Raw genomic sequence first — 25765 nt, forward strand, 5'->3', positions numbered from 1 at the left:
CTCGATGACCATTGTGCCCCATATTGTGAAAATTCCTTGAACCGGAATCCCTACTACAGCAACTGATGATATTTCTCCTACTTGTTAGATTTACATGAACATGTTAATTGCAGTTTCCTACAGCAAACAACGAAATACATACACTGCAGCCTATACCATTTAAATAATATGCCGGAACAAGAAACTGAGCAATAGAGAAAGATACACACGAATGACAATTGTTTTTGGACAAACGTCCCCAGAAAAACCTAATGTGGGAAAATCAGTGCAACAGATATAACGGATTTTATTATTACGCTGAAGTTATTTCTGAATACAACCTCCGGATGCCTTGCTGGAAATCCAGTACAAAGAATATCACTCGGTAGAAGAAATTAGTGAGATTACCTCACTCTACAATGCAAGTCTCGATTGATCCGGCAACCGAACCACGACTTCCCAGCTACTTCTGCGTTGCCCCTGTGTGGGCCCTGCATCAGCCTCTAAGGTCCTGCGTTAGCTCAACTGGGAATCAATTTTCTCTTAAAAGCCTATTCCATCCCTCCCTGCTCAGAAACGTCAGCTTCCTCAGCAAACTCGAACTTCTGCACTACTTTGCATGGGGCCTGCGTGAGCCCTTCCTGGTTCTGCATCACCCTCTCTGCCTTCCGCATTGCCTCCTCTCTGTGTCCCTTTGCCTCTCTGCTGAGTATTCTTGGCTCCAGAGAAGATCCTCCAGCCAAAACTCTCTCTGCCCCTCTCTACGTGATCACTACAAATCATTGCACTGCCTCTAGCTTCAGCAATTCGATCTGACTGATCAAGTCTCTGTGTGTCTTTCCAAATGACCCTCAAGCCTCCTTAAATAATCTCCTCATTGACATTCAATGGCCTAGATTAGAAGCTAATCAATGGCTAAGATCATTTATGCTTGATCCTCGTCTTCTTCTAGAAGTTACACCCACAGTTAAATTAATACCCATTAATTATTTTAATTTCCTAAGTTTAGACTTAGGGACCCATTAAAAATAATTAATTATTTTAATAAAACTGTCTCTAAGTGGAATTTTCCAAAACACTTTCTGGGTTCTTTAGAATACATGTTCCCAAGCCTCCTTGCAAAATTTGAGACTTAAAGCACATCCGATGCTACCAGAAATCAACACTCCCTCTTAGTGAGGAATGTGCTCTAGCAATGCCTCCCACTGAAGCATCACCCTGACTTCATAACATCGTCCTCTGCATTGTTGATGTTTGACATGTTGTCCACCAACTACTGTGTTGCTGCTGCAACTGTACTGCTGTTGACATTGCCACTATCAATACTACATTCGTACTACAACTCCCTCTAAATTTTTGCATCCATGTTGCTGCTGGCACTGCCACTGCCAACTACCTCTGCACTGCAAACTGTTGCTGCTACTGCATCAGCAACGGAAAAACATCCCAAATTACTGAACAAGTGTTCAGCATAGATGCATCTTGATGTTGAAGATCTGACTGTTGCTAGTCCCACGATGTCCCTCTGAAGCCACTGCATTGTTGCTGACCTCTACTCTATGCCATCTGCAATGTTGCCAACTCTACTTTGTTGCTCAGTCTCTGGCACTAATAGCCTTTGCAACTGTCACTCCAGCACTCCTCTGCACCAACTGACACTGATCCATCCTGCTACTACTGATCTGGGCTCCCGTAGCAAGGAATTGATCCAAGAGGTGGGCTCCTCAAGGATCTTGCCCATCTGTAGCTCTTCCGAACTACAACTCCAAATCAACCCACCTCCCTCCTAGAGGTATCTCAGCTATCATGGTGAACTCCTCCTCTTCGATCTTCGCAGGTGCAGCCTTCGAATCATGCTTCTCATCTTTGTCCTTCTTTCTAAGAGGACACTGTGTTGTGTAATGACCCATTTCACCACCCCTGAAGCATTTGATCTTCGAGACATCCTTCCTCCACCTCCGCTGCTCTTGCTGCCCCTTCGATGCAAGGGCTACCCATTCTCATCCTCCTCCTTGGGCTTTGACCCACTGATGTGTCGAAGAATCTAGGGCAACAATAACCTAGAGTGATCCTTCTTAATATGATAACAATTTGTGAAGTTCTTTTACAATTTTATCTTAGCTTGATCTTCATATTATTATTAGTGTGTGTATTTACTTCATCAAATTGCTATCAAAACAAAATAGACAAAAACACCAAGTATTTGGCTTCTTGCCAGGGCCACAACCTCTCCGTCTTGGAGAGGAAAATCTGCACAAAATTCTTCTTATAGAGATTCCAATTGACGAATACCAAGACCCTGAGCCTTGACACATTCTGCCTCTCCAAGACCAAGACATCAATCCTCTTCTTCGAACACGGCTAAAATCATCATGATTGTTGCACCATCGAAGCCATCATTGTTGCATCACTAAGATCTTCGTTACTACCTCTTCATCATGTCACTGAGATCTCTTGTCTTCATTGAGATCATGACCTTCAAGACTGGGATCATAACTGAGATAGGATCATAAGATCATACTGAAACTGTGATGATCCTTGTTACTCCTTCTCATCATGATGAGACTGATCTCCCTTGTCACTGCTTCTTCATATTATGCCGAGGCTATGGTACTGTTCCTTCTTATCACGAAAGGGTTGTGATACTGCTCATTGCACCGAGATTACTGTGATTAGGACTGCATCTTTGATTTCACCAATACTGTAACCAACTAAATCATTGCACTGAGGTCTGCTGAGGGTATGCGAGGTAATAAGAGCACAGATACACTTATATGTATGCCGAGACTATTAGCAGTGCTGTTGTGATATCACTGAGATATATATATCAAGACAGATCTGTATACTGTGATATCTACCGAGATTACATGAGCTAAGATGGTATGACTCCATTCTTCAGAAATGTCGAGATTGTCATCACAGGAATTATGTTTATGCCAAGAATGTATCTAGTCCAGAACTCATACCAATACTGCGTCCTCATCTGAAGTCCTTTCTGCTTCATGCATCCGAGATCTAGCTTGACTGCACCTTCAATTCACAGGAATATCGAGAATGGGATTAACCCAGATTCTTCTGCTCTTTATACCCATCTGAGTTAGCAGTTAAACCCTAGATCTATCCCTCCTTTGATGCGGATCTCAATGCCCATAATCACTTGAAATTTCAGAGATTGATTGCGAGATTTTCTTGTGTATTTTGCGCTGACCCTAGACGAGTATTTATAGTGGTTTGTGCCACATATTTGAGCCGACGTGAGTTCATGAACCAACATGTCATTTTAACCAAGCCGACATGACTACCATTTATATATTTAATTTGATATTGAAGCCGATTTGATGAGTTTTGAACCGATTTGCTTGCATACTTCTTGAGCATGCCAGTGGACGATTATTCTTGGTCATGGAGGGCTGCTTTTACTTAAATACATTTTACGTAGGCTCTTAAAGAGCTTATTTACACATGACATGACTGTTTGACATAATAATAAAATCCTAAAGGCATCAAGAAGAAGTCTTTTGACCTATGAAACTTGTTGCTCATGAAACCCATGTAGCAAGATATACAAAAATAATTTATTACATCATTTACAAAGATCATGTCATTATGAAGACCGAACCTAGTTACACTTTATTCAACACTCCCTCTTAACTAGGGAGGTATTCATAATGGTACTTGGTCATTCTCAATCTGAAGAATTTCTCATAAGAAGAATCGAATTTGCAAACTATTTGTTATAGCATCATTTCAACCAACATTGTTTCATATAGCAAGGCCTTGACTAACAGCTCTATCTGTTACTTAGATCAAAGCACACAATGTTGGTGAGACCAATCACTAATAGACACGCATCATCATTGTTTCTCTTAGGGTCATACCCACCTGGCTGTTCTCCAAGTATGCCCTACTAGGACTATTCTCATCTTGGGTACCCAGCCCTCAAGAATATCGGTCCTCTTGCCCACTCTTGTCTTGGATGCCCTACCACATCCTCAAAGAGTGTTGGATGCCAGATGATTACACAATCCTCCATTCTTTACTCAGAAACTTACTCAAGTTGCTTTACTCATAGGAACCTCCCAGAGCTCCCTCTTACCCAGGGACTCTATCATCAGTACTTTATAGGGTCTTCTAGTTGACAGAGGATCCAAGACTTCGATGTCATCAATTTCTTCACATGTAGGGTTCATCCATCCATCACTTTCCTCTGTCATGTCATTCCTTCTTTCCCGTAAAGTATCCTCCTTGGCTTTACATCTCAGGCTTCCTTCATAGGGCCATCTATCTTCACTTTTCTTCAACAATGATTGCTCAGGATCACAAGGTACATAGTTGTGACATCCTTCACAACTCTCCTTACCTTGTCCCTGCACACACACCCTGACTTCTTCCAAGAGGTTAGAAACCAAAAACAAATCACATATTACCTTTTTGGTGATGGCCTTTTTCCAGTGACATCTTCTTGTAGGCATCAGCGTCCTGAATACATGTTGACACATCTCCCAACGATACATGTTGTCAAGGGTCTTCATCTTTTCAGACTTCCATCAGAGCCTTCACATCATTCTGGGAGACTTTCCTGGTCAAATCTTCTTGATCCTTTGGATGTTGATTGCTTTCATCATGGTTGCATATTTCACGATCTCTTCCGTCCTCACATCTTCCATTCCCAGGAGCTTTCAATCAGAGTTCTTCAATTGTAGTCAACCACCTCATACTTCATATGGGAACATATTATGTTGATTTCATCTAATGTGGCTTTTGTCTTTCTGCATCCTTTCAGAGGAGGACATATTTTTCTTCTTGATCATGCTCGGTCCATGTTACCTGCAACCATATGACATGACATTACAATATTAAATACAAATATAAGCATACATACTTCATTTACCTTCAGGCTTCTTCCAACAGTTTCCTTGATTGAAAGGATCTTCAATCCCTCATGTCATCTGACCATCATCTCCTGAATTCCAAAAGTTGGATTTCGTGATGAAACACTCGCTGTCTTCCCAGACTAGGGGATCCTCTACTCAAGTTTCTATTAGAGAATCTTCAGGATCTTGCATATCCTTATCTGGCAAATGTTTCCTTTGACCTGGATGATTTCTTCCTTTCCTTTAATGTCCAATGAGATTCCCAAGAGTTATGTCCTCCATGATTCCCATACGAGCTGTTGTTTTCATGATGCCACAATGCATCTTCTTACTATGGTCATATCTGCAAGAATTTTGATAGGATCCTTATTGAGAGGGACACCTTCTCATTCATAATGGAGATATATTACTCCCTCTTTCCCTGGTCCCTTTCTTCAGCTTCCACCCTTCCGGTGATAGTACTATTCTATCTTGTCAACCTTCCTTTTCTTTTCAGCACTTATTTGAGTCCTTTCAACTTGTCTTTCTCTATCTGACATAGAGACCACAAACTGTTGATCGAAGTAACCTTCTTGTTCATGGACAACTGTTACCTTGCTTATCAATATCAATATCAATGATGATTATTCTTTTATGAAGATATTTCTACAGTTCAGAGAGTACCTCTTCTAACATTTCATGTATTTCTTATCTATCTCATATAGAGATGAGAGAACTTTTCAAAGTTCCTTCTCATGAATTCAAATGAGACCTCTGATATCTTCACTGACTTCTCTTCTTGATAAGGATTGTGACAATCCTTCTCATTCCATGCAAGAACCTTTGACAACCCATACAACCTATAGATCTTTTTGCAATCATGAAGACATTTCAAAAATGATTAATGAAAATACTTACTCGAGATAAGAAGATTAAATCTTCACCTTGATCATGTTGGCAGTAGTTGGAGTAGACATATTGGTGCTTCCTTCGATTGAGATCTTTGATATGCAGATTGCCTCCTTTGCCTTCGAGCTATCTTGATTTATGTAATTGGGCTACATAAGCAACCTTGTAGCATGCAGCATTGACTTGAGTACAATTTATACAAATTATGACTGAAGTGTAGAGAGGTCCACTTTTGAACACTATGTTATAGATGATCTTCTTCTTTGAGTAGGAATCGAGTTGTCAAAACTATTCTCTTTATTGAAGGGATCCAATCACTGATATGTTGAGATCATTCCATTGTCAGATGATTGAGATCACTATGGATAAAAACTGTGGGAGTCACCAAATTTGTTGCTATGCATCTTGAGATCTAACTACAACGGTGTAGAAAGGGACCCCTTCACCAACATATACCCAAACATCACTAAATACTCAGCTGATGGAGAAATTATCATTATGGGGGACTTCAATGCCCGTACCAAGGATCAACAGGTCCCACTCCATGACCGGTCCGAGGATGTGTTCTGCACTAGGGGTGTTGACCTGGCTTCAGTAGGCTTGCAGAGAACCTCGGAGGATGCTCTGGGCCCCATCACAGCCTACGGTAGACATCTTATGCAATTGGGCGAATCACATGAGCTGATAATTCTGAACGGCCTCTCACGCTTCCCAAAATCCCACTTCTTCACGTGTAGGCCTCATGGAGGAGGGGCTAGTGTGGTGGATTACACCTTAACCGGTCAAACACTGCTCCCTTTTATCCGGAATCTCTCCGTATCACCCATCCCTCTAGCTGACCACGCACTGCTTTCACTTTCTCTTCAATTTGATCCCCCCCGACCAATCCACCCCCCACCCCGATCCTTGGGTAGAACCATCTTCCGTTTTGATGAGGGCGACCCCGACATTTTCTCCTCCTCACTCAGACAAATCCTCCCCGACACGGATGACTTCTCCCGTCTCGAGACTGTTTCGGATAAGTACCACTGTCTCTCCTTGGCAATCTGGGAGTCGGCGCTTAAATCCTTTCCCCACTCCATTCGGACCACCTCAACCTCCCGCAAGACAGGAACTTCCCCTATGAACAAATGGTACGATACAGAATGTAAACTCCTCCACCAGGATCTCCGCCAAGCCTTCCGTCAGTCCCTTCCCTCATACTCTGCCATCCAAAAGAATTACCGTCGCCTCCTCCGCCACAAAAAACGACAGTTCATCTCCCAACAAAGACGGGAGCTTTCCGCCCTCCTTACCCATTCCCCCAAGCAATTCTGGGGCAAGATCCTCCCCCGATGCTCTCCTCCTCCCGTTGATCTCGACCCAGTCTCCATGTTCTCACACACCTCCCGCCTTTACGACATTCCCGGACAGTCCCAGATCCAAGTCACATCTCCTCCCCTCTCCTGCCTCCTGTTCACTGATAAAGATGTCAGGGAAGCCATCTGGGTGATGAATAGTAGCAAAGCAGCGGACGAGGAAGGATTCCAAGCCAAATTCTTCAAACAAGGCATCCGACCCTTAGTCGGATACCTGGCAGATCTCTTCAACCATGTGGTCCGAGAAGGGTTCCCCCCCATATGGTCCCACCATATTATATATCCCATCCATAAGTCACGGGATACCTCAGACCCCAACAACTACAGGACAATTATGGTGGGTCATACATTCTCAAAACTCTATGCCACTATCCTTCATAGAAAGCTTTCCGGCGATTTTGAAGAAATAGATCTCAGAGCTAGAGGCCAAGCTGGTTTCAGGCCAGATCATCAGACCATTGACCACATTTTTACACTCTGTGCTGTGATCGAGGAAGCACGCCACCGGTCCTCAAAGGTGTACTACTGCTTTGTGGACTTCCGAAAGGCTTTTGATTCAGTCCCGAGAGAGGATCTTCTACAGCAACTCAAAGACACCAATACCTCAAACTCCCGGTTGATTGCTGTTATTCGTCTTTACGAGTCTGTCCTGGGCCGTCTTCGCACAGTGGGGGGACTATCTGAGTTCATCCGGAGCACGATTGGAGTTAAGCAGGGGTGCCCATTCTCCCCCACCCTATTTGGGATATATATTGATGAGCTCGAAGCCTTTTTGCGGGAACACATACAGGAGTCTGACGGTTGCTATCTTCATCAGGTTTTGATCTATATCTTACTCTTTGCAGATGACATTGCACTCTTATCCTCATCACCAGAAGGTCTCCAGAGGCAGCTGGATGCATTAGCCCTATTCTGTGATCTCTGGAAATGGACAGTGAACCTGAGTAAGACAAAGGTAATAGTCTTCAATGGGACGAAGAAGTCTCAAGATCTCCGATTTCTCTTTAAGGGAGAGAGAGTGGAGATTATCAATAGCTACACGTACTTGGGAGTACAGTTTTCGGGCCCCCGGTTCAGTATGCGGCCAGCTCTGCAACCTCGGATCAATAAGGGGTATGGCTCTCTAGCCATTTTAGAGAGACAATGTTTCTGCCATCACTTCCAGGACATCTTGTCAAAGTTGAGCCTTATGGACCCCCTGATCCGACCCACGGTCCTGTACGGATCGGAAATTTGGGGCCCCTCCTTGCTTGAGTCAGATTGGGCAGCAGTTGACAGAGTCCAAACCCTTCTCCTCCGACGTATTATCCGTTGCAAGCATACTATCCCACAACAAATCATACTGGCCGAGTTTGGTGCACAGCCCTTCCGCCTTGAGACAGCCTTCAGACTGGTCTCCTTTCTTCACCAAGCCCGGAGCTTCGCAGATACATTGAAAGGACGCGAAAGGTACCCTTATCTAGCCTACTGCTCTTCTTAGGCCATCGACCGCACCCAACCAGGAAAAGCCAAGTGTTGGTATACAGGGGTCTCGAAGTTCCTCGAGGCAGTGGGACTCCATATATATCATCTCCCCCCCTTTCGGTATTCCCTGAACACCCCCAGAGGACTCCCCCCAGGCAGGAACTAAATAAGATCATCAAGGAAGACATCTACAGGCAGTTTATCCAGGTCACATGGATTAACCCCCCGGGGGGCCTGCATCCAAAGATGGCGTTCTATGCAAAGCACTTCTTGAGTATCAGAGACGGGCTTATAGTTCGCCCCCAGTACACGCTTCGACATTGGATGCATGCTCTTTGGATCCCCCTCGGGCAGTTCAGAGTTGGATCACATAGGCTTCGGGTAGAGACATACCACCAGATAGAGAGAGTTGACAGGACTTGCCGGCTATGCCATACACAGGAGGTGGAAACCGAATGGCACTTCATCTTCGGTTGTCCGATATATTATGAGATCAGAGGTCGCTACCACTGTCTGTTCAGAGGACCACAGAACCTATCCAGCTTCTTCAGCTACACGGACCAGAGATGCGTCACACTTTACATCCAGGAGACTCTAAAGCATCGGGAGCATATCCTCCAGCCTCCCGTCCGACCCAACACTACTCGTCAGATCACCTCTTTCTTCAGCATACTCCCCTCAGCCCGAGGAGTTAAGAGATCAACCAGTCCGAGTACCGATCAGTCCGGCTCACACAGATCGACAGACCCTCGTTCAGTTAAGAGGAGAGGCCCCTTACTTACGAGGGCCCAGCAGCAGAACCGTTCCAGGCATCTCCCCGAGAGGCGGCCCATGATCATTAGATCACAGAGACAACACAATGGGAGGCAACCAGCGCCCACCGCTTCAAACCAGCAAACCTTGCTGAACTACCCACAGCTCTTTTCTCTCTGCCTCGGATGTTAGGAGTAGTGGACTCCCACATCCGAGTCCCCAGGGTCTTCTTCACCAGTGAGACTACGACGCAGTCTAGAGATCAACAGGCGTGGCCGGGATCGGAGCTCCATACGCTCTTCCCAACCCGCCTCGTTTTTAGTTTCTATCTTCCTTTCAGCATTTGTCTTTCTGAGGAGACCGATTGGTTCTCCTACTGGGCACGGCCCCCTTATGTAACCGACAGTCCCATTGACCTACTTTGTGGTCATTCGTTGGACATTAATAAATGTATCTTATCTTATCTTATCTAATCGTTGTCTTTCAAACCCTTTGCTATTGTAGACTTGTTGATGTAGGTTGCCTCTTAGATCTTGGTCTTGTTCTTTGAGTGTAGATCATGATTCCTTCAGCTAGTTTGATGCCTTGTAGAAAACTTGACTTCTGAATGTCTCTTTTCTGCCCTTCCTTTGACTTCTAAACCCATTCCTCTAATACCATGTTGAAGAATCTAGGGAAACCACAAATTAGAGTGATTCTTCTTAATATGATAAGAATTTGTGAAGTTCTTTTACAATTTTGTCTTAGCTTGATCTTCATATTATTATTAGTGTGTGTATTTACTTCATCAAACTGCCATCAAAACAAAAGAGACAAAAACACAAAGTATTTGGCTTTTTGCCAAGGCCAAAACCTCTCCCTCTTAGAGAGGAAAACCCGCACAAAATTCTTCTTATAGAGATTCCAATTGACGAATACCAAGACCCTGACCCTTGAAACATTCTACCTCTCCAAGACCAAGACATCAATCCTCTTCTTCGAACACTGTTGAGATCATCATGATTGTTGCACCATTGAAGCCATCACTGTTGCCTCACTGAGATCACTGCTGCATCACTGAGATCTTCGTTACTGCCTCTTCATCATGTCACTGAGATCTCTTGTCTTCATTGAGATCATGATCTTCAAGACTGGCATCATAACTGAGATAGGATCATAAGATCATGTTGAAACTATGATGATCCTTGTTACTGCTTCTCATCATGATGAGACTAATTTCCCTTGTCGTTGCTTCTTCATATTATGCCGACGCTATGGTATTGTTCCTTGTTATCACGAAAGGGCTATGATACTACTCATTGCACCAAGATAAATGTGATTACGACTGCGTCTTTGATTTCACCAATACTGTAACCAACTAAATCATTGCACTGACGTTTGCTGAGGGTATGCAAGGTAATAAGAGCATAGATACACTTATATGTATGTCGAGACTATTAGCAGTGTTGTTGTGATATCAATGAGAGATATATATCAAGACAGATCTGTATATTGTGATATCTATCGAGATTACACGAGCTAAGATGGTATGACTCCATTCTTCAAAAATGTCAAGATTGTCATCACATGAATTATGTTTATGCCGAGAATGTATCTAGTCCAGAACTCATACCAATATTGCGTCCTCATCCGAAGTCCTTTATGCTTCATGCATCCGAGATCTAGCTTGACTGCACCTTCAATTCACAGGAATGTCGAGAATGGGATTAACCTGGGTTCTTCTGCTCCTTATACCCATCTGAGGTAGCAGTTAAACCCTAGATCTATCCCTCCTTTCATGCAGATCTCAGTGCCCATAATCACCCAAAATTTCAGATGTAGATTGCGAGATTTTCTTGTGTATTTTGTGCTGACCCTAAAAAGGTATTTATAGTGGTTTGTGCCACATATTTGAGCCGACATGAGTTCATGAACCTACATGTCATGTTAACCAAGCCAACATGACTGCCATTTATATATTTAATTCGATATTGAAGTTGACTTGATGAGTTTTGAATCGATTTCCTTGCAAACTTATTGAGCATGCCAATGGAGGATTATTCTTGGCCTTGGAGGGTTGCTTTTACTTAAATACATTTTACATAGGCTCTTAAAGAGCTTCTTTACACATGACATTACTCTTGGACATAATAATAAAATCCTAAAGACATCAAGAAGAAGCCTTTTGACCTATGACACTTCTTGCTCTTGAAACCCATGTAACAAGATATACAAAAATAATTTATTACATCATTTCCAAAGATCATGTCATTATGAAGACCGAACCTAGTTACACTTTCTTCAACATGGTGTTGCTTCCGTCAAGCTTACACTTGACTAGATCTCTCCTCAGCTCCTCTTGCTTGAGAGCTGCCCACATCTCATCCCAATTTGGCAAAGCCGCCCTGCCCAGGATACTCTAAACAAAGACTTGCCACTCATCTGAGACTGAATTGAGGGCCAGTCTAACAAACACAGACCCTTGAGGTGTAGACCCCACAGCTACTAACTCATCACACGTCTCCTAAAGCTTCGTGAGGAACAGATCTATACGCTCCCCCTTCTGCATCTATGCAGATCTCAGTTTCTTCTCTAAGTACATCTTCCATTGCTTGGAAGATCCCTGATACAGCGTAGACAACACATCCCTCATCTCCTTAGCAGTCCCACTGCTAGTGGTGTGACAGACCACATGATCCTTCACTCCGTCAAGGATTATTCTCTTTGTGTTCACCATTTTTGCCTTGTACTTCTTCAACGGATCTGGATTTGCAAGCTCAACAACCACGTCGTCGACATATATCTTGAGGGAGTGATCATGTAGAAGGAATGACATCCTTGCCTTCTAAATGATGTAGTTGGATGCCCCATCCAACCTATCCTGATCCCTCAGCCCATTGGTTGCCATCTCTACCACAAAAATGTCGAACTACTCCTCTCTGTTTCTTAATATTGTTGCTCAATCAATAAGAAAACAGACTTCTTGGCAGGAAGTCTATTGAGCAAAAATTCTCACTGTGCTTCTCCTCTCTTCTGACGCATTTCTGCCCAGCAAAACAACCTGTAGAAAAATTGCATCCCACCAGCTCTTCCTCACGCTGAGGCTCAGAGTTGCTCCCTCTGCCATGACAAGATTTCGATCTGGAAGCCCTTTTGTCTATCGACTCACTCAAAGAGAGACTGCCTCAAAATTCAGCCCTCTTGGCTTGGACTACGCAAACCCCTCTGGGGATTTGAACTACTGCCTCCTGTAGCTATTTCGATCTCCTTTTCTGCTCAACATTGGGATCTTTGGCACTGTTCTTCTTCCTTCACCTGCACTGCGCTAATACCATGTGAAAATTCCTTAAACCGGAATCCCTACTGCAGCAACTAATGATATTTCTCCTACTTGTTAGATTTACATGAACAAGTTATTTGCAATTTCCTACAGCAAGCATCAAAATACATACACTGCAGCCTACACCATTTAAATAATATGTCGAAACAAGAAACTGAACAATAGAGAAAGATACACACAAATGACACAAATGTTTTTGGACAAACGTCCATAGAAAAACCCAATGCAGGAAAACCGGTGCAACAGATTTGAGGGTTTTTATTATTAAGTTGAAGTTATTTCTGAATACAACCTCTGGATGCATTGTTGGCAATCCAATACAGAGAATATCACTCGGCAAAAGAAATTAGTGAGATTACCTCACTCTACACTTCAAGTCCGGCGAATCCAACAGTTGAACGACAAGTTCCCAGGCTACTTCTGCGCTGCCCCTGCATGGGCCCTGCGTCAGCCTCTAAGGCCCTGTGTCAGTTCAACTGGGAATCGATTTACCCTCAGAAGCCTATTCCAGCCCTCCTGGCTCAAAAACACCAGCTTCCTCAACAAACTCAGACTTCTGCGTTGCTCTGCGTCACCCTCTCTACCCTCTGCATTGCCTCCTCTGTGTGTCTCTCTACCTCTCTTCTGAGTATTCTTGGCTCCAGAGAAGTGCTCCAGCGAAAACTCTCTATGCTCCTCTCTATGTGATCACTACAAATCACTGCGTTGCCTCTAGCTTCAGCAATTCGATCTGACTAATCAACTCTCTGTGTGTCTTTCCAAATGACCCTCAAGCCTCCTTAAATAATCTCCTCATTGACATTCAACAGCCCAAATTAAAGCTAATCAATGGCTAAGATCATTTCTGCTTCATCCTCGTCTTCTTCTAGAAGTTACACCCACAGTTAGATTAATACCCAGTAATTATTTTAATTTCCTAAGTTTAGACTTAGGGACACATTAAAAATAATTAATTATTTTAATAAAACTGTCTCCAGGTGGAATTTCCCAAAACGCTTTCTGGTTTCTTTGGAATACATGTGCCCAAGCCTCCCTGCAAAATTTGAGACTTAGAGCACATCCGATGCTACCAAAAATCAACACATATATCCATGGGAAATCCTCCTCTCCATACAAGGAACTATCTGATGGCCTGATGATGCCACCTCCTCTGACAACCTCTTGTGAGGTTACACTGATGATCCAATGACCCCATACGCAGCCAACATGCCAAGACAACTCATGGAGTCTGTCGGCCCAACCTGTCATTGGTGTTGTCAAGAACTCTTATGGGAATATGAATATGGGGGTGAGTTCGATCATCGGAACCACCATCTTGCTAGTACCATGACTAACCCAATCCATGAAGTGATGGGGAGTCCACCTGAATCCCAACGATGATCTAGCCCTCGAGCCCCTCTGGCAAACCACAGCACCTGTTGAACTATGCTCCTGACCATGGATGTATGCAAGAACCTAGCCAGCTCCACCAAGTACCAACTAAATACTTCTTGGCACCCAACCCCATGAGAGGGATCAAATGCAAGAACCCACGACTACATAACAAATCCATCATGCAAGTGTTGCACCCTACGCAACTCAAGTCGCCTTGTCTAATTGGCTTAGTCAACATATACAATCTGTCTTGGTAACTCAGCCACTCTCCCTCCAACGTGCAGAGGCAACTTGATAATGTTGCAGGCCCCATCTACATAAGTCTGAAGAGAGCTACTAACTCGAAGTACTGCAGCTCTGCTGGCCGCCTGCCCATCTATCTGCTCCCCATCGATGGCAAGTGCAAAAGATGACTGCCCATCCTCCTCTACCATGGGGTGAACTGGAATCCTAAGCTATCCCTCCACAAGTAGTTCATCGAGCATAACATCCTCATCCAGTTCACGCTCCTCAAGGTGCTCTCCATGTTGCTATGGGTAGTTGTCATTTGAGAACTTTGTCACAACTCTAGGTACCTTTGTGCCCATTAGCACCTCACTAATGGATATGTCTCTCGGCACCTCCCTAATCTGTTGTGGGCTACCATCACTGGAAAACCCAGACATGGTCCTGGACACCTCATCAATGGATACATGTACAACGAATGGCACCTCATCAACGATGGTCACAACATCATCAGATGGCCCTTGGAGTGTAAGATCTACTCCCTCCACTAAGGTGTCAACCGGAGCTAGCAAAGGGATCTCCAACAAGGGTGACTCTCACGTCACACTGGGTATATCAACATGCTCCCCCTGCGTACCAATAACCTCATGCTTAATCTCCCCCTCAAGCTCCTGATATCTAAAGCCAGATCTCCACCAGCAAAAGTGCCTCCTGGTCTCACCCTCTGACTGACCTCCTCTATGCTCCTCAAGCGACAAAGTCCTCCTGATCCTAGGGTCCAACGCCTCATTCTAATTAATCCTATCCATGAAGGACCTCCTCAAATCTATAGAGGTGTCAGGTTCCCTCCCCTTATACGATTCATCCAGAAAATGTGGCATGGTAGGTTGGCCATGAGTATTGTTCTACTGGACCGCGCGCGCATGTGCATGGCTTCTCTGCTGGGTATGTCTCAATGTCCCCATCATTTGTTGCATCCTCTCTAGGACCTATTGGTTTTGCCTCCTCAACTGTCGACTCTGCCTCATCAACTCCTCTGTGATCTTGCTAGCCTCCCCCACAGCTCGCCATGGGTATTGTTCTGTTGGACTGCGCATGCATGTGCATGGCTTCTCTGTTGGGTATGTCTCAACGTCCCCATCATTTGTTGCATCCTCTCTAGGACCTGTTGGTTTTGCCTCCTCAACTATCGACTCTACCTCATCACCTCCTCTGTGATCTTACTATCCTCCCCCACAGTTGGCCAAGATCATTCTCTGATACCACTATAATGTTCCAAATTGGAATTTTAACAGTGATATTTAAGCAAGAACACAATGCAGCACAGAAAAGTCAAACAACAATTAACACCCATAAAATTTACACCAAAACTGCACCAAAATGAGCCATTTTATTATCAAGAGGAGAGTACAAGTATATGGAATATGTGCACCTCAGTTTTCCAAAGCAAGATAAACAACCTCAGGTGAGAAAATATGTTGCCCAGATGTAATAAAACGTTTTCTCCTCAAGTTTTGCGCTAGCCCTCGAATTCTGAAACTCCTAGCTGGAAAGCACCCCTATTTGAGCCCCCTAGAATTCTCAGAAAATTCTGCCAAATTAATTTTAGGTTCTCCTCAAACCCAGAAAAACACCAAAAGGGTTTGGGCAAATTTTACCAACCCCCTGGGACCCCAAATTTAAAGCTCACTACTTCTAACTGGCTGTCAATAACTCCGTTGTTTTGGGGCACCAAAACTCCTCCAAAAATTTTGCAAAATTTGGAGAAGGTTCCTCGATGCTAGTCCAACAAAACCAGAAATACTTTGGGCTAATTCCCGATCTACCGAAATTACCCAAATTTGGTGCTATGCCCTCCTCTACTAGTTCTGCATCCCCCTCAAGCCACTGCTGCAAATTTGGCTCTGTTGCCACCCTCGAATGGCTGTAATTTTTTCTGCAAATTACTCCTCAAAGGTAAGAGGGAAATCCCTTCCTCAAACCTTGCACAACTCAGCTAGCAACAACGCCACAAAATTCTGCCCCAACAAAAGACAATGCAAGCCCTAGAAATGTTGAATTTGGTTCTCACCGGAGCAACAATCTCCAGCCCTGAAACTATCCACAAAATCTGCTCCAATATCAAGGGACTTTCTCCTAAATTCTCCAGCTGAATTTACCCTTGAAAACTCCTCAACCAAGCAAATTGATTTTCGCCACTGTGCAGCTGGAAATAACCCACAACCTCTGGCGATCTCCTCTCCAAAAAGCTCTAAAATTCCATCCTAGGGTGGCACTCTAAGTCCACCGAAGAAAGAGCTGAGATTTCCGCCCAAAAACCTCCTTGTGCTAAGCAGCACTAGTAGTCTTGGCTAAGCAGCTCAAGAGTACTCTAAATCATAAATTCAATTTGTCAAAAGCCCCCAAAATGGTGCCTCTTCCTTCTATTTATCTTTTCTTCCCCTCCATTCTCCTTGTGGGTGTCACCAATTCGACCTTTCTCTCCCTTCTTCTCCTAAGATCAATTTTACTAAGGAGTTTGAATTCCCCTTTTGGGTGGCCCCCACATCCCCACTACCAATTTAATTTTCTTTTTCTCTAATGTTGGTGACCTCCATTTCTCCAAAAATTAAGTGGAGACTCCCTCAACCCACTTTTCCTAAGTTTACATGCCAAAACACTCCCGACGCACAAATTGCAAAAATGGGAATTCTTCTTAACAAAATTAATTTAATTAGGGACATTACAAAGATGTAGACACTCAGCCAAGGCAAAACCCCTTTACAAGGGGAAACCCAATCAACTCTTCTTCAATAATAGAATCAAGTCAAAGTGAGACAATCCAAGACCTTTTGACCTAGACAAGACTTCCTCCAATCACAGAGTCAACCCTCCTTTCAAGTAGACAAATCCTGCTCCAGTTAACCATGGTCAGTTCCTTCAAAATTGCATCAAACTTGAATTTCGGCCCCATGCAACTCAAAATTTCGGACCTGCAGTTACTGCCGAAATTTCAGCCCCTACAAATTGTCCAGAAACCCAAAAAAACTCACACGTGTGAGAGAGAGATGCCCCAAAAGTTTCGATTTACACTTCCTTTGCTTTGTTTTTCCTTCTCCTTGACTTTGCTCTCCTTTTCTTGCCCTTGAATTGCAAATCAAACTTGATGAGATGATGAACGCCAAATAGGTCGAGCTCCCTTCTATTTATACTGCTTCCACAAGGTCAAATAGCCCCAAACTGGGCCGACTTCTTCAAGGCAGGACCAACTTGGTGAGGAGGTGACAAATGACTATTTTGACTCAAAAATAATTTTCTTTACATGATACAAAAGCCCAAGAAGGGTCTAATAAATATGACAATGACTCTTATGACTCAAGAGAAACCCTAGAAGCCTACAATGGAGGCTTTGACCTATTAAATAAATAAAAAGAGCATAGAACCCATGCTTAAAATAATTTTCTTTTTCTTCTTTTTCAATTTTACAATAAATACATAATGACAAAGTACAATAGCAATTATGAAGACCGACCATAGTTACATTTTTCAATACTTTTGATGGTAATCAACCAATTTGCAGAGGGAGTGTTTCCCTATATGGCATTTTTTTCTTTGAGTGTGATGTCTTATACAATCACATTATTCCCAAGCCCATAATTACTTAAAATATTGAGCCCTAGATAGTTAACAGCAAATGATGAAGAAAGATGATTGAGGAAAATTACTGTTATTTTTTCAACTCCCCATACATTTAAATTCAAGGTACTTGGATGGCCAGTTCTGTTTCAAGAAGTTTCTAGCAAACAGAGGCTACCAAAATTTGGTTTGGCCAATGGCATGTGCATTTATTTCAGTAAGAGATTAAATATTAGACAGTTTTTGGACTGAAAATTCAACAAATAACTTTGGTTCCATTAGGGTAGTGATTTCATGATATTTTTTGTAGGCCCGTATACTTGAGAGCAGTTAATTCAATGATCCTTGGCTCTGCAAGAATCGTGCACAGTAGCTTTCATATGTGGTCTATTTAGTTCAGAAGTATATTTTGTTGTTTGAAATAGAAGCTCAATCAAAGATACTTGCTCTCCTTGCTTGGTCGGCGAGAGTGACTTATGCTCTATGAAGGCAGCCACTGCATGGATAACATTTGTAATGATTTGGATGCTGAACCAGACTTTAATTTGACAACCTGTGCCAGATGGGTGCTGGTTTGGATAAGGGGCATACAGACATCCCTGAAACAGTTAACATATCCTATACAACCTTGACTCTGATGGGAAATGTTTAGGGGACAAGAGGGAAGTCAGCAATGTGCTCAGGGACATCCACTTCTAAACAGGGACTTCCTGCTCCAATTTTGAAATCCCCAGGGGGTGGAACCAGATGGGAACATGCAAAACTGGGGGAAACACATTTGCTAGAAGGCATGCAATTAGCTGAGATGAACATGCATAACCCTTGGACCTTGAATTCACAATTTGGCTCTTTAGAAAGCATTTCAGTATTAGGAATATTCAGCAAGTGCAGTTCATTCCTAATTTCTAGTTTTCGGAAATATATTTTTAGACAGGCCTTCTATTGGATAGAACTATGTTATCAACTTGTATAATATATAATTTCAACAATTAACATGTCTTCCACTTAAGCCTGGCCAAATGAAAGAAAATCAAGGATTCTCGAAAGAAACAACTTACTGTTGATAATCCAATCAAGAAAGGGAAATGCAACCTACATCATCTGTTTTATGGCCGGCTCACAAATATGTCAAAGTTTCAAGAATATAAATTTGTTAGGTTAAGAGTTTCTTAATATATGCTTCTGTCAGTATGAAATCAATTTGTTTTTGCACATTTCTATTTTCAACCAACTGCAGCATTACAAAACAATAACTTCATGGTGATTTCAGGTGTCTTATCTGGACATTCATATTAGCATCTAACAACATTTCAGCAAAGCATTACTCCATACTCCGTGTTAATGAGCTCAAAAAGGTCATGTTGTTGGGCTGACTTCTTCTTGAGAGGTCTTGCTCCAATTGAGCCTGCCAAATGTATCATTCATTATGACTGAACCACCTTATGATTTTAAGAAGAATTAACCTGCAATCTATGTCATCATACAAAATTGCATACCTTCACCGGTTGAAGTAGACTTTCTATATGAGACTGGACAACATTGATTATATGTGGTAAACTTTGAGAAATCTCAAAATGCTTCCTGTGGAAAACACTCTCCACAGCCTAAACCACAATTAACAGAAACATTGATCAATAAAATACAAGGATATTTATTTTCATTAAGATATATTTGCCCTAAAACTGATATAATTGAGCTACATAACTTACTTTTAACAGCACAGATACATGACAGAGAGACTTCAGCTTTTCCTTTTTTATTGGTATCTGCAAATTTCAACAGCATGCTATGAGAATTATTCTTAGATCATTTTAAAATTTCTAAGAAGCCGATATCCAGGTTCACTTAACTAGGGAAAGGAGATACACAAATCATAATATGTTGTCAGATACAAAGGAATCAAGGTAAGAATGTGACTGAAAACGTGAGAAAAAAAGAAACCACATCACCACAGCCCATTTAGCAGCATCTCCTTCAAAAAGCCTGGAGTTGCTGGATATGGTGGAAGGATAATATCGGTCACATACAAGCTGGATACATATTTCGTGGGTTAGGGATGGTCTAGGGAGGCAGTCTGCTGGATACCCTATATCACATGCCAGATACAGATGTCAGATACCACCCTAATGTGCCTTGATACAAACCAAATACATATCCGGATCTGCATACAATGCATCTCTATCCATATATGGCCACAATATGTGTGGGATAAATAATGGATACAGCTGATTGGTATCCTCAGCTGTACATCGCCAAACTCAATCATAAAGAAAACATAATGAGTAGAATCCCCAGAAAAGGGATAAAATACCTATAATTACCTGTTGGTTGCCTCCATTAACCACATTATTTGGCATCTGTGAAGAGGATTTCCATTATACTTTGACTTTCTGGATTGTTTATCAAAAATTTTGCTTGCTGTAAAATTTTACGGGGATTGATAGTTAGATATACTATTTTTTGTCATTTTTTCCAATGTTCCACCAAGACTCCGGTGCCGGGAGACGCGGGTGTGGGGAGATGCACAGGGGGGACGTGTGGGAGTACCCTCAAATTTTAGGGAAATTTTGGGGGTGCGGGAGATGTCGAGGTATATATATATTTATATCAAGTTCATATTCATTGTTCACTGTTCAATAATGAAAGCATAAAAATATTAAATAGACAATTGAATCATTGATCCATCCTCATCATTCATTTTGATACATACATCATTCATGAATCATATGACATACTCAAGTCTCATTATTGAATTATTCATACATACCATGAGATTCGATAAAAAAAAAAAAAAAAATCAATAATGAAATATTCAAATACATTGATTTGATTTTTTAATTTTTAATTTTTAATTTGGGTCTTATTAGACAAATTTAAAGGGGGACGCCCAGAAGCACCCTTTTTGAAGGGGGACGCCCAGACGCACCCTTTTTGGGGAGTCTAGACTCCCACACTGGGGAAACGCACCCCCTTGCGTCTCCCCGAGACTCCCCAAAAAGGGTGCATGGGGAAATGCACCCCCAAGAGACTCCCCGTCCCGGGTGCGACGAGTGGAAGGGGTGCGTGCACCCGACCCTGGGGGACGCGTCCCTGTGGAACACTGATTTTTTCTTTCAATGATGCCAAATATTATCCCAATTTGACAAAAGAGCAGACACGTTCATGTTTTGCCATTTTTTGTCAATTTTTTTACTCCCTTATTTTAAAGAACATTTTGCGGGTTCACAATTTGTTGGCTGGGATGGTTCTGATATTTTTTCCTATGAAGCACGGAAACTGCTAAGGTTTCCCCCATTTGTGTGAGCTTCGCAGGTGGTGAGCTTCACAGATGGTACTGTTACCCACCACCAGTGGGTGACACCCATAGGAGAACTTTTTCTCCTAGATTGTCTTCAGCCAGCAGCCAGCAACCTCTTGCAGCCCCCAGATAGCTCGATGTACCACCATCTCCACCACGTGAGCAAGCCAATATGTGCCCTTGCTGATTCTATCATGATTGTATGTTTGAAGGTGGGCCTTCCAATCCTAAAGGTATGGCTTTTCATTATGTAATTGGGTATTTTTGCTTACTTATTATGGACACATCTAGACATGGATTAGTAGGGGGATTCGGCAGAAAGAATGGGCTTAGTCTGTCCTCTTTTCCAACTTCATGGTTACTCTTATATCCTCGTGGAATCTCCTTTATTGGTTGCTAGCTTTAGGAGTGCCACTATATGGGAAACCCTGATTTTGGTTGTGTGGTCTCGCTCCCCGAGTCCCGACATCATATACGTCACTCCCTTCTGCTCATTATAACCCCCTTTCACACTTTGCCTGTCTAGGTCCACATTTATCCATTGGGTCCGCAAGGAGTTAGCCTCCCCCTCCCCTCATCCACACTTTGGGTCAGGCTTGGAACGATGCCACGAAGGTTGATGCAGCTAAAAAGAAAGTAAAAAACATAATTTGGCCACTTACAATAGGAAATGTACCATAAAATGCAAAAGATGGCCAAGACATACAGATTCAGCACGTGGGAAAAAGCCAACATGAGCTCTACCCCCTATCATTATGACCATCACCATGGTTCGTAGGGCCCTCTTATATTGGCCTCATGCATCATTAAGGAAACCATGATTGTCCCAACCCCTGGTGGGTGATGAACTACCCAACCTTAAGGTGGTATTCACTGCTATATCTTACACATCATGCTCTCATTCCCTGGAGCCCCAAGTAGTCAACAGAAAGAAAAATCAATAAAAGGCAAAAGGCATATGAAGAAGGGTGGAAAAACAAAGGCCAGGGTAACTCATGTACCACGAATGCTCCCTCCTTCATCTATAGCCCATGTGTGGACTTCCCTCATTATTGTTGCCCTTGTACCATGGCATGTGGCTTGGATCCTCCCCCTGATGCCCAATCTGTTCCATCATTACGTCACATGACACCTGTCAGTTGAAGGATGTACCATGGACCTGTCACTCTCTTGGAGGCTGAAACCACCTACTAAGGTCCTTGATTAACCTCTTTCTTGCACCTGGAGACACATGTACATTCTAAAGCCCATTATGGAAGAGCATGCCACTATGAAGTGTCCACTTGATTCCATGATTTGTGAGCTCATTTACTCAATTGTGCTAATGAACTGTTGTGTTGGAAGGTGAGGAGACGCATTGGATCTTATACAGGATTGCAAGTGGGTCTTCATCTTAGGGTTTGGCCTCCCTATATGGGGTCCAAGCCCTTCAAACGGTCATAATGGCATTTGTAGGGTGAGCGTTGAGAGCCATGGGTTTCCTCCACAGCAAAAGGCAGATAGCCGCACCATGGGATCCTTCAGCGCTACCTATTGCTTGTTCATGCCCTAGTTATTTGATGATGATGATGCACCTAGACCACATTGCCTAGCCATCTACATACTTGAACCACACACTTGGCAATTGATCCGGAGCCCAAATGGGATTTTGTCTCATCTAGGTAGACAAGGGAGGGCTTGTATCATCATTCCAGCCCTTATTGATGGAGCATAAACTTGTTCGATTCAGTTGGAGGCCCATGAGACCATTCCTTGTGCCCCCATAGCCACTTGGGAGACCCACAAGATAGCTGCTTGGAGATCAAGGGGCCACCCCCTTTATCACTATTATTGGAGCCCTCCTATTAGTTTTGGAACATGAAGTACTTGATTTGGCCTTCCAACAGCCTTTCTAGCTATTGTTCAATCATTTCAGCCCTCTTGAAAGGCTAATTATTTAGAGCTATTTATGGGCTTGTCACAAAAGTGATGTTATTATGCACATTATTTTGTTGTAGGGGCCTCATTAGGCTAAATTAGGCCATTCGAATTGCTCAAAGGCTCATATAAATACAACAGAGCCTCGATGTAACATTCATCATCACTTGACTTGGATTTCTTCTATAAGAAAGATTTTGGACCTGTTATTGATGGACGAATTGGAGTTCTCTTAATGCATTTTCATGTTTGGATCATTCCTATCTTACCTTGGAGCTTCATGTTTGCAAATATGATGGATGGATAGACTCTTTTTGTAATGTAAGTCCTCTTTTCATGCGAATTTCTTGTTGATTTATGTCTAATGTATGGAATGTTATTTCATGTTTTACTTGTGCCATAAAAACGAATGTGAATTCATGAAACACGTGTAATCTTTATTCATTGCATATGTTATTCATCTTGGCAAGAAGAGTGAATATTCCTAGGGGTGGGTTGTGTACCTTTCACCTTGAAACTCCATTGAATTTGGCAAATCGAAGTGTAAATTCTTTTTGTGACCTGGCTACTGTTACTTAGGGATAGTGAAGTATTGCAAGAAGAATCCTTGGTAGAGCAAACATCTCAACATCAAGACATTGTTAACTCCATTCATCCCAATTGGCTAGGCATTGATCCTTGTCCTTGTTGATCACCAAAAATTCATTTTTTCTCTTTTTTCTAAAGACTTGCCCTCACACTAGACAACCTAGCTAGGGCATCAAATGATTTTCTTTAGAGCCATCTATTTGAGGTGTGAGCTGGTGAGAGAAATGTGATGGTGTCTCCTCTCCTGGCCCTCCAAGTTTGAATTCAATCCCACAGTTGGTTTTAGAGAAACATCAAGCCCTAGCTCCAAAACTGTTTGGGCTTATGTCTTCTTTGGTTAGCTGCATTTCAAAGGATCTATTGTGCTTGAAAACTCAATGGAAGTTCATCTATTATTGATCCCTCCTTTCACCCTTACTTGACCTAGACATTTGGTTGAAGATCACCCTAAACCCTAGGCCTTGTTTGGGTGTCCTTGGTCTCTTTGTGGTCCCATTCATTGTATGACAAATCATCTTACAAAAACTACAATAGAGATCATTCTCCTTTCCTTGGGAAGCCTTGATCTAAGCATAGCCATCATATTGATCCATCTTTACCTAGGTCTTGACATCTCCCAATTAGCCTTTCTAGGAGAGCCCTTTAACTTGCTTTTGAAGCAACCAAGCCTATTATTTGAGCCTCTCCTGTGAATGGGCCTTAGAAATCACTACATATCCTATCATTAATCTCATCCAGCTTAGTGATTTCCCTATACTGGGACTCCTCCCACCGATAAAAAACTGAGAAGAGAAGGAGACATAGGTTGTGGTGATAGTGGGCCTTTGTCTCAAATTGTTGTTGTGCACTCTAGCTTTAGCCTATTCACTAGGCCTGCCAATTTGTCTAACATGTACAAAATGATCCCAATTGCTGGAGAGTGACATAGAGAGTAACATGGATATTTTCAGAGCTCCCAACCTGAAACCATCCCATTAATGCAGTTGTTCCCACAATGTTACTGTCTGTCAGAAAATTCAAGAAGCTCCCAATAGTGCATATCTGATTCTGAGCACTATAACAGCACATTATCTCTATTAATTAGGACTTTGGCATGTGACCCACCAAAAAGTGGCTAACCCATAGGAGAAACTTTTCCCCTCCCTAAATAGCTAGTAGCCCTATTGATCAACACTTGACATGATGTCATGGACCCTCCACATATATATGCTCCGATCAGATTTATTTCTCCCATCCAGGGTTCCTCCTTGAAGGAAGGCAGGTCATTCGTCAGCAAGTACTTTTACCATTTTGCAATCATGTGCTTTTGCTTATTGTTTTGGGGCATACTAATATGAATCAAGGGATGATCCAAATAATTGACCAATCTTAACTGTATTCTTGCTCCCTCACTTTACCAAATGTTTAGTCATTGATCCTAGCCCAGTGGGACCTCCTCTGAGCCCTTAGGGTTATAACTTATAACAAGGATACTACTAGGAAGGCTTTGATTGAAGTAGCATGCCTGTGATATTCCATGCTTACCACCACTTCCCATGTTTTGCTCTATTTCATATCCTCTCTTCAGGTAGGTGGTCATTGGTCATGGATATCAGCACTCTCTCGTCATCATCCTTGGGTCTAGGCCAAAAAACATTGCCCTATATATTGATGCAGCTAAAAGAATGATGAAAGCAAAGAAAGCCACAACATAAGAAAAGGAAAAATGCAAAAGATGGTTGGGACTAAAATTAGCGCTTGGGAAAATGCTTAGCATGAGCTCTACCCCTTCATTAGCCATCACCCTGTTGTTGCACAGAATGTCTAGGCATCGCAACAACGGCTCAAGTCGGGGGTTGTCACCCTTATCCCCAATCTCTCTGTTTCAGTTGTCTCCCAACAACAAGCTAAGGGGCAGAGACCCTATGGAAATGGAATGGAGGAGAACTAGTTCGGAACCAACCAGTTCGGGAGACACAGTCAAGCGACCAAGTACTTATTTTAGATTCAACAAGACTTATATAATTCGATTAGATTTAAACGATTGTTACAAGTGCCTTATGGAGTAAACTATCTTGCTAGGAAATTTAGGACCAAGTAATTGATGAGCAACTGCTGCTTGGATTAATAATTA

At 42.7% G+C, this 25765-nt stretch overlaps 1 protein-coding gene across 3 annotated transcripts in view; it reads right to left on the bottom strand.

Annotated features, from left to right (window-relative positions):
* LOC149218477 (uncharacterized) overlaps positions 1-25765 on the bottom strand; it is a 500716-nt gene that overhangs the window by 312670 nt on the left and 162281 nt on the right. For all 3 annotated transcript variants that reach the window (XM_089384075.1, XM_089384076.1, XM_089384074.1), the window contains exons 10-12: positions 19559-19615; positions 19346-19453; positions 19182-19254 (exon numbers count right to left, since the gene is read on the bottom strand). In XM_089384075.1, coding sequence (XP_089240201.1) covers positions 19182-19254; positions 19346-19453; positions 19559-19615 — 238 coding nt within the window. The remainder of the gene's footprint in view (positions 1-19181; positions 19255-19345; positions 19454-19558; positions 19616-25765) is intronic.

This window comes from Pinus tabuliformis, chromosome Q (assembly GCF_031772625.1).
Source record: "Pinus tabuliformis cultivar Carrire ecotype Pingquan chromosome Q, CPIR1, whole genome shotgun sequence".
NCBI classification, from domain to species: domain Eukaryota; kingdom Viridiplantae; phylum Streptophyta; class Pinopsida; order Pinales; family Pinaceae; genus Pinus; species Pinus tabuliformis.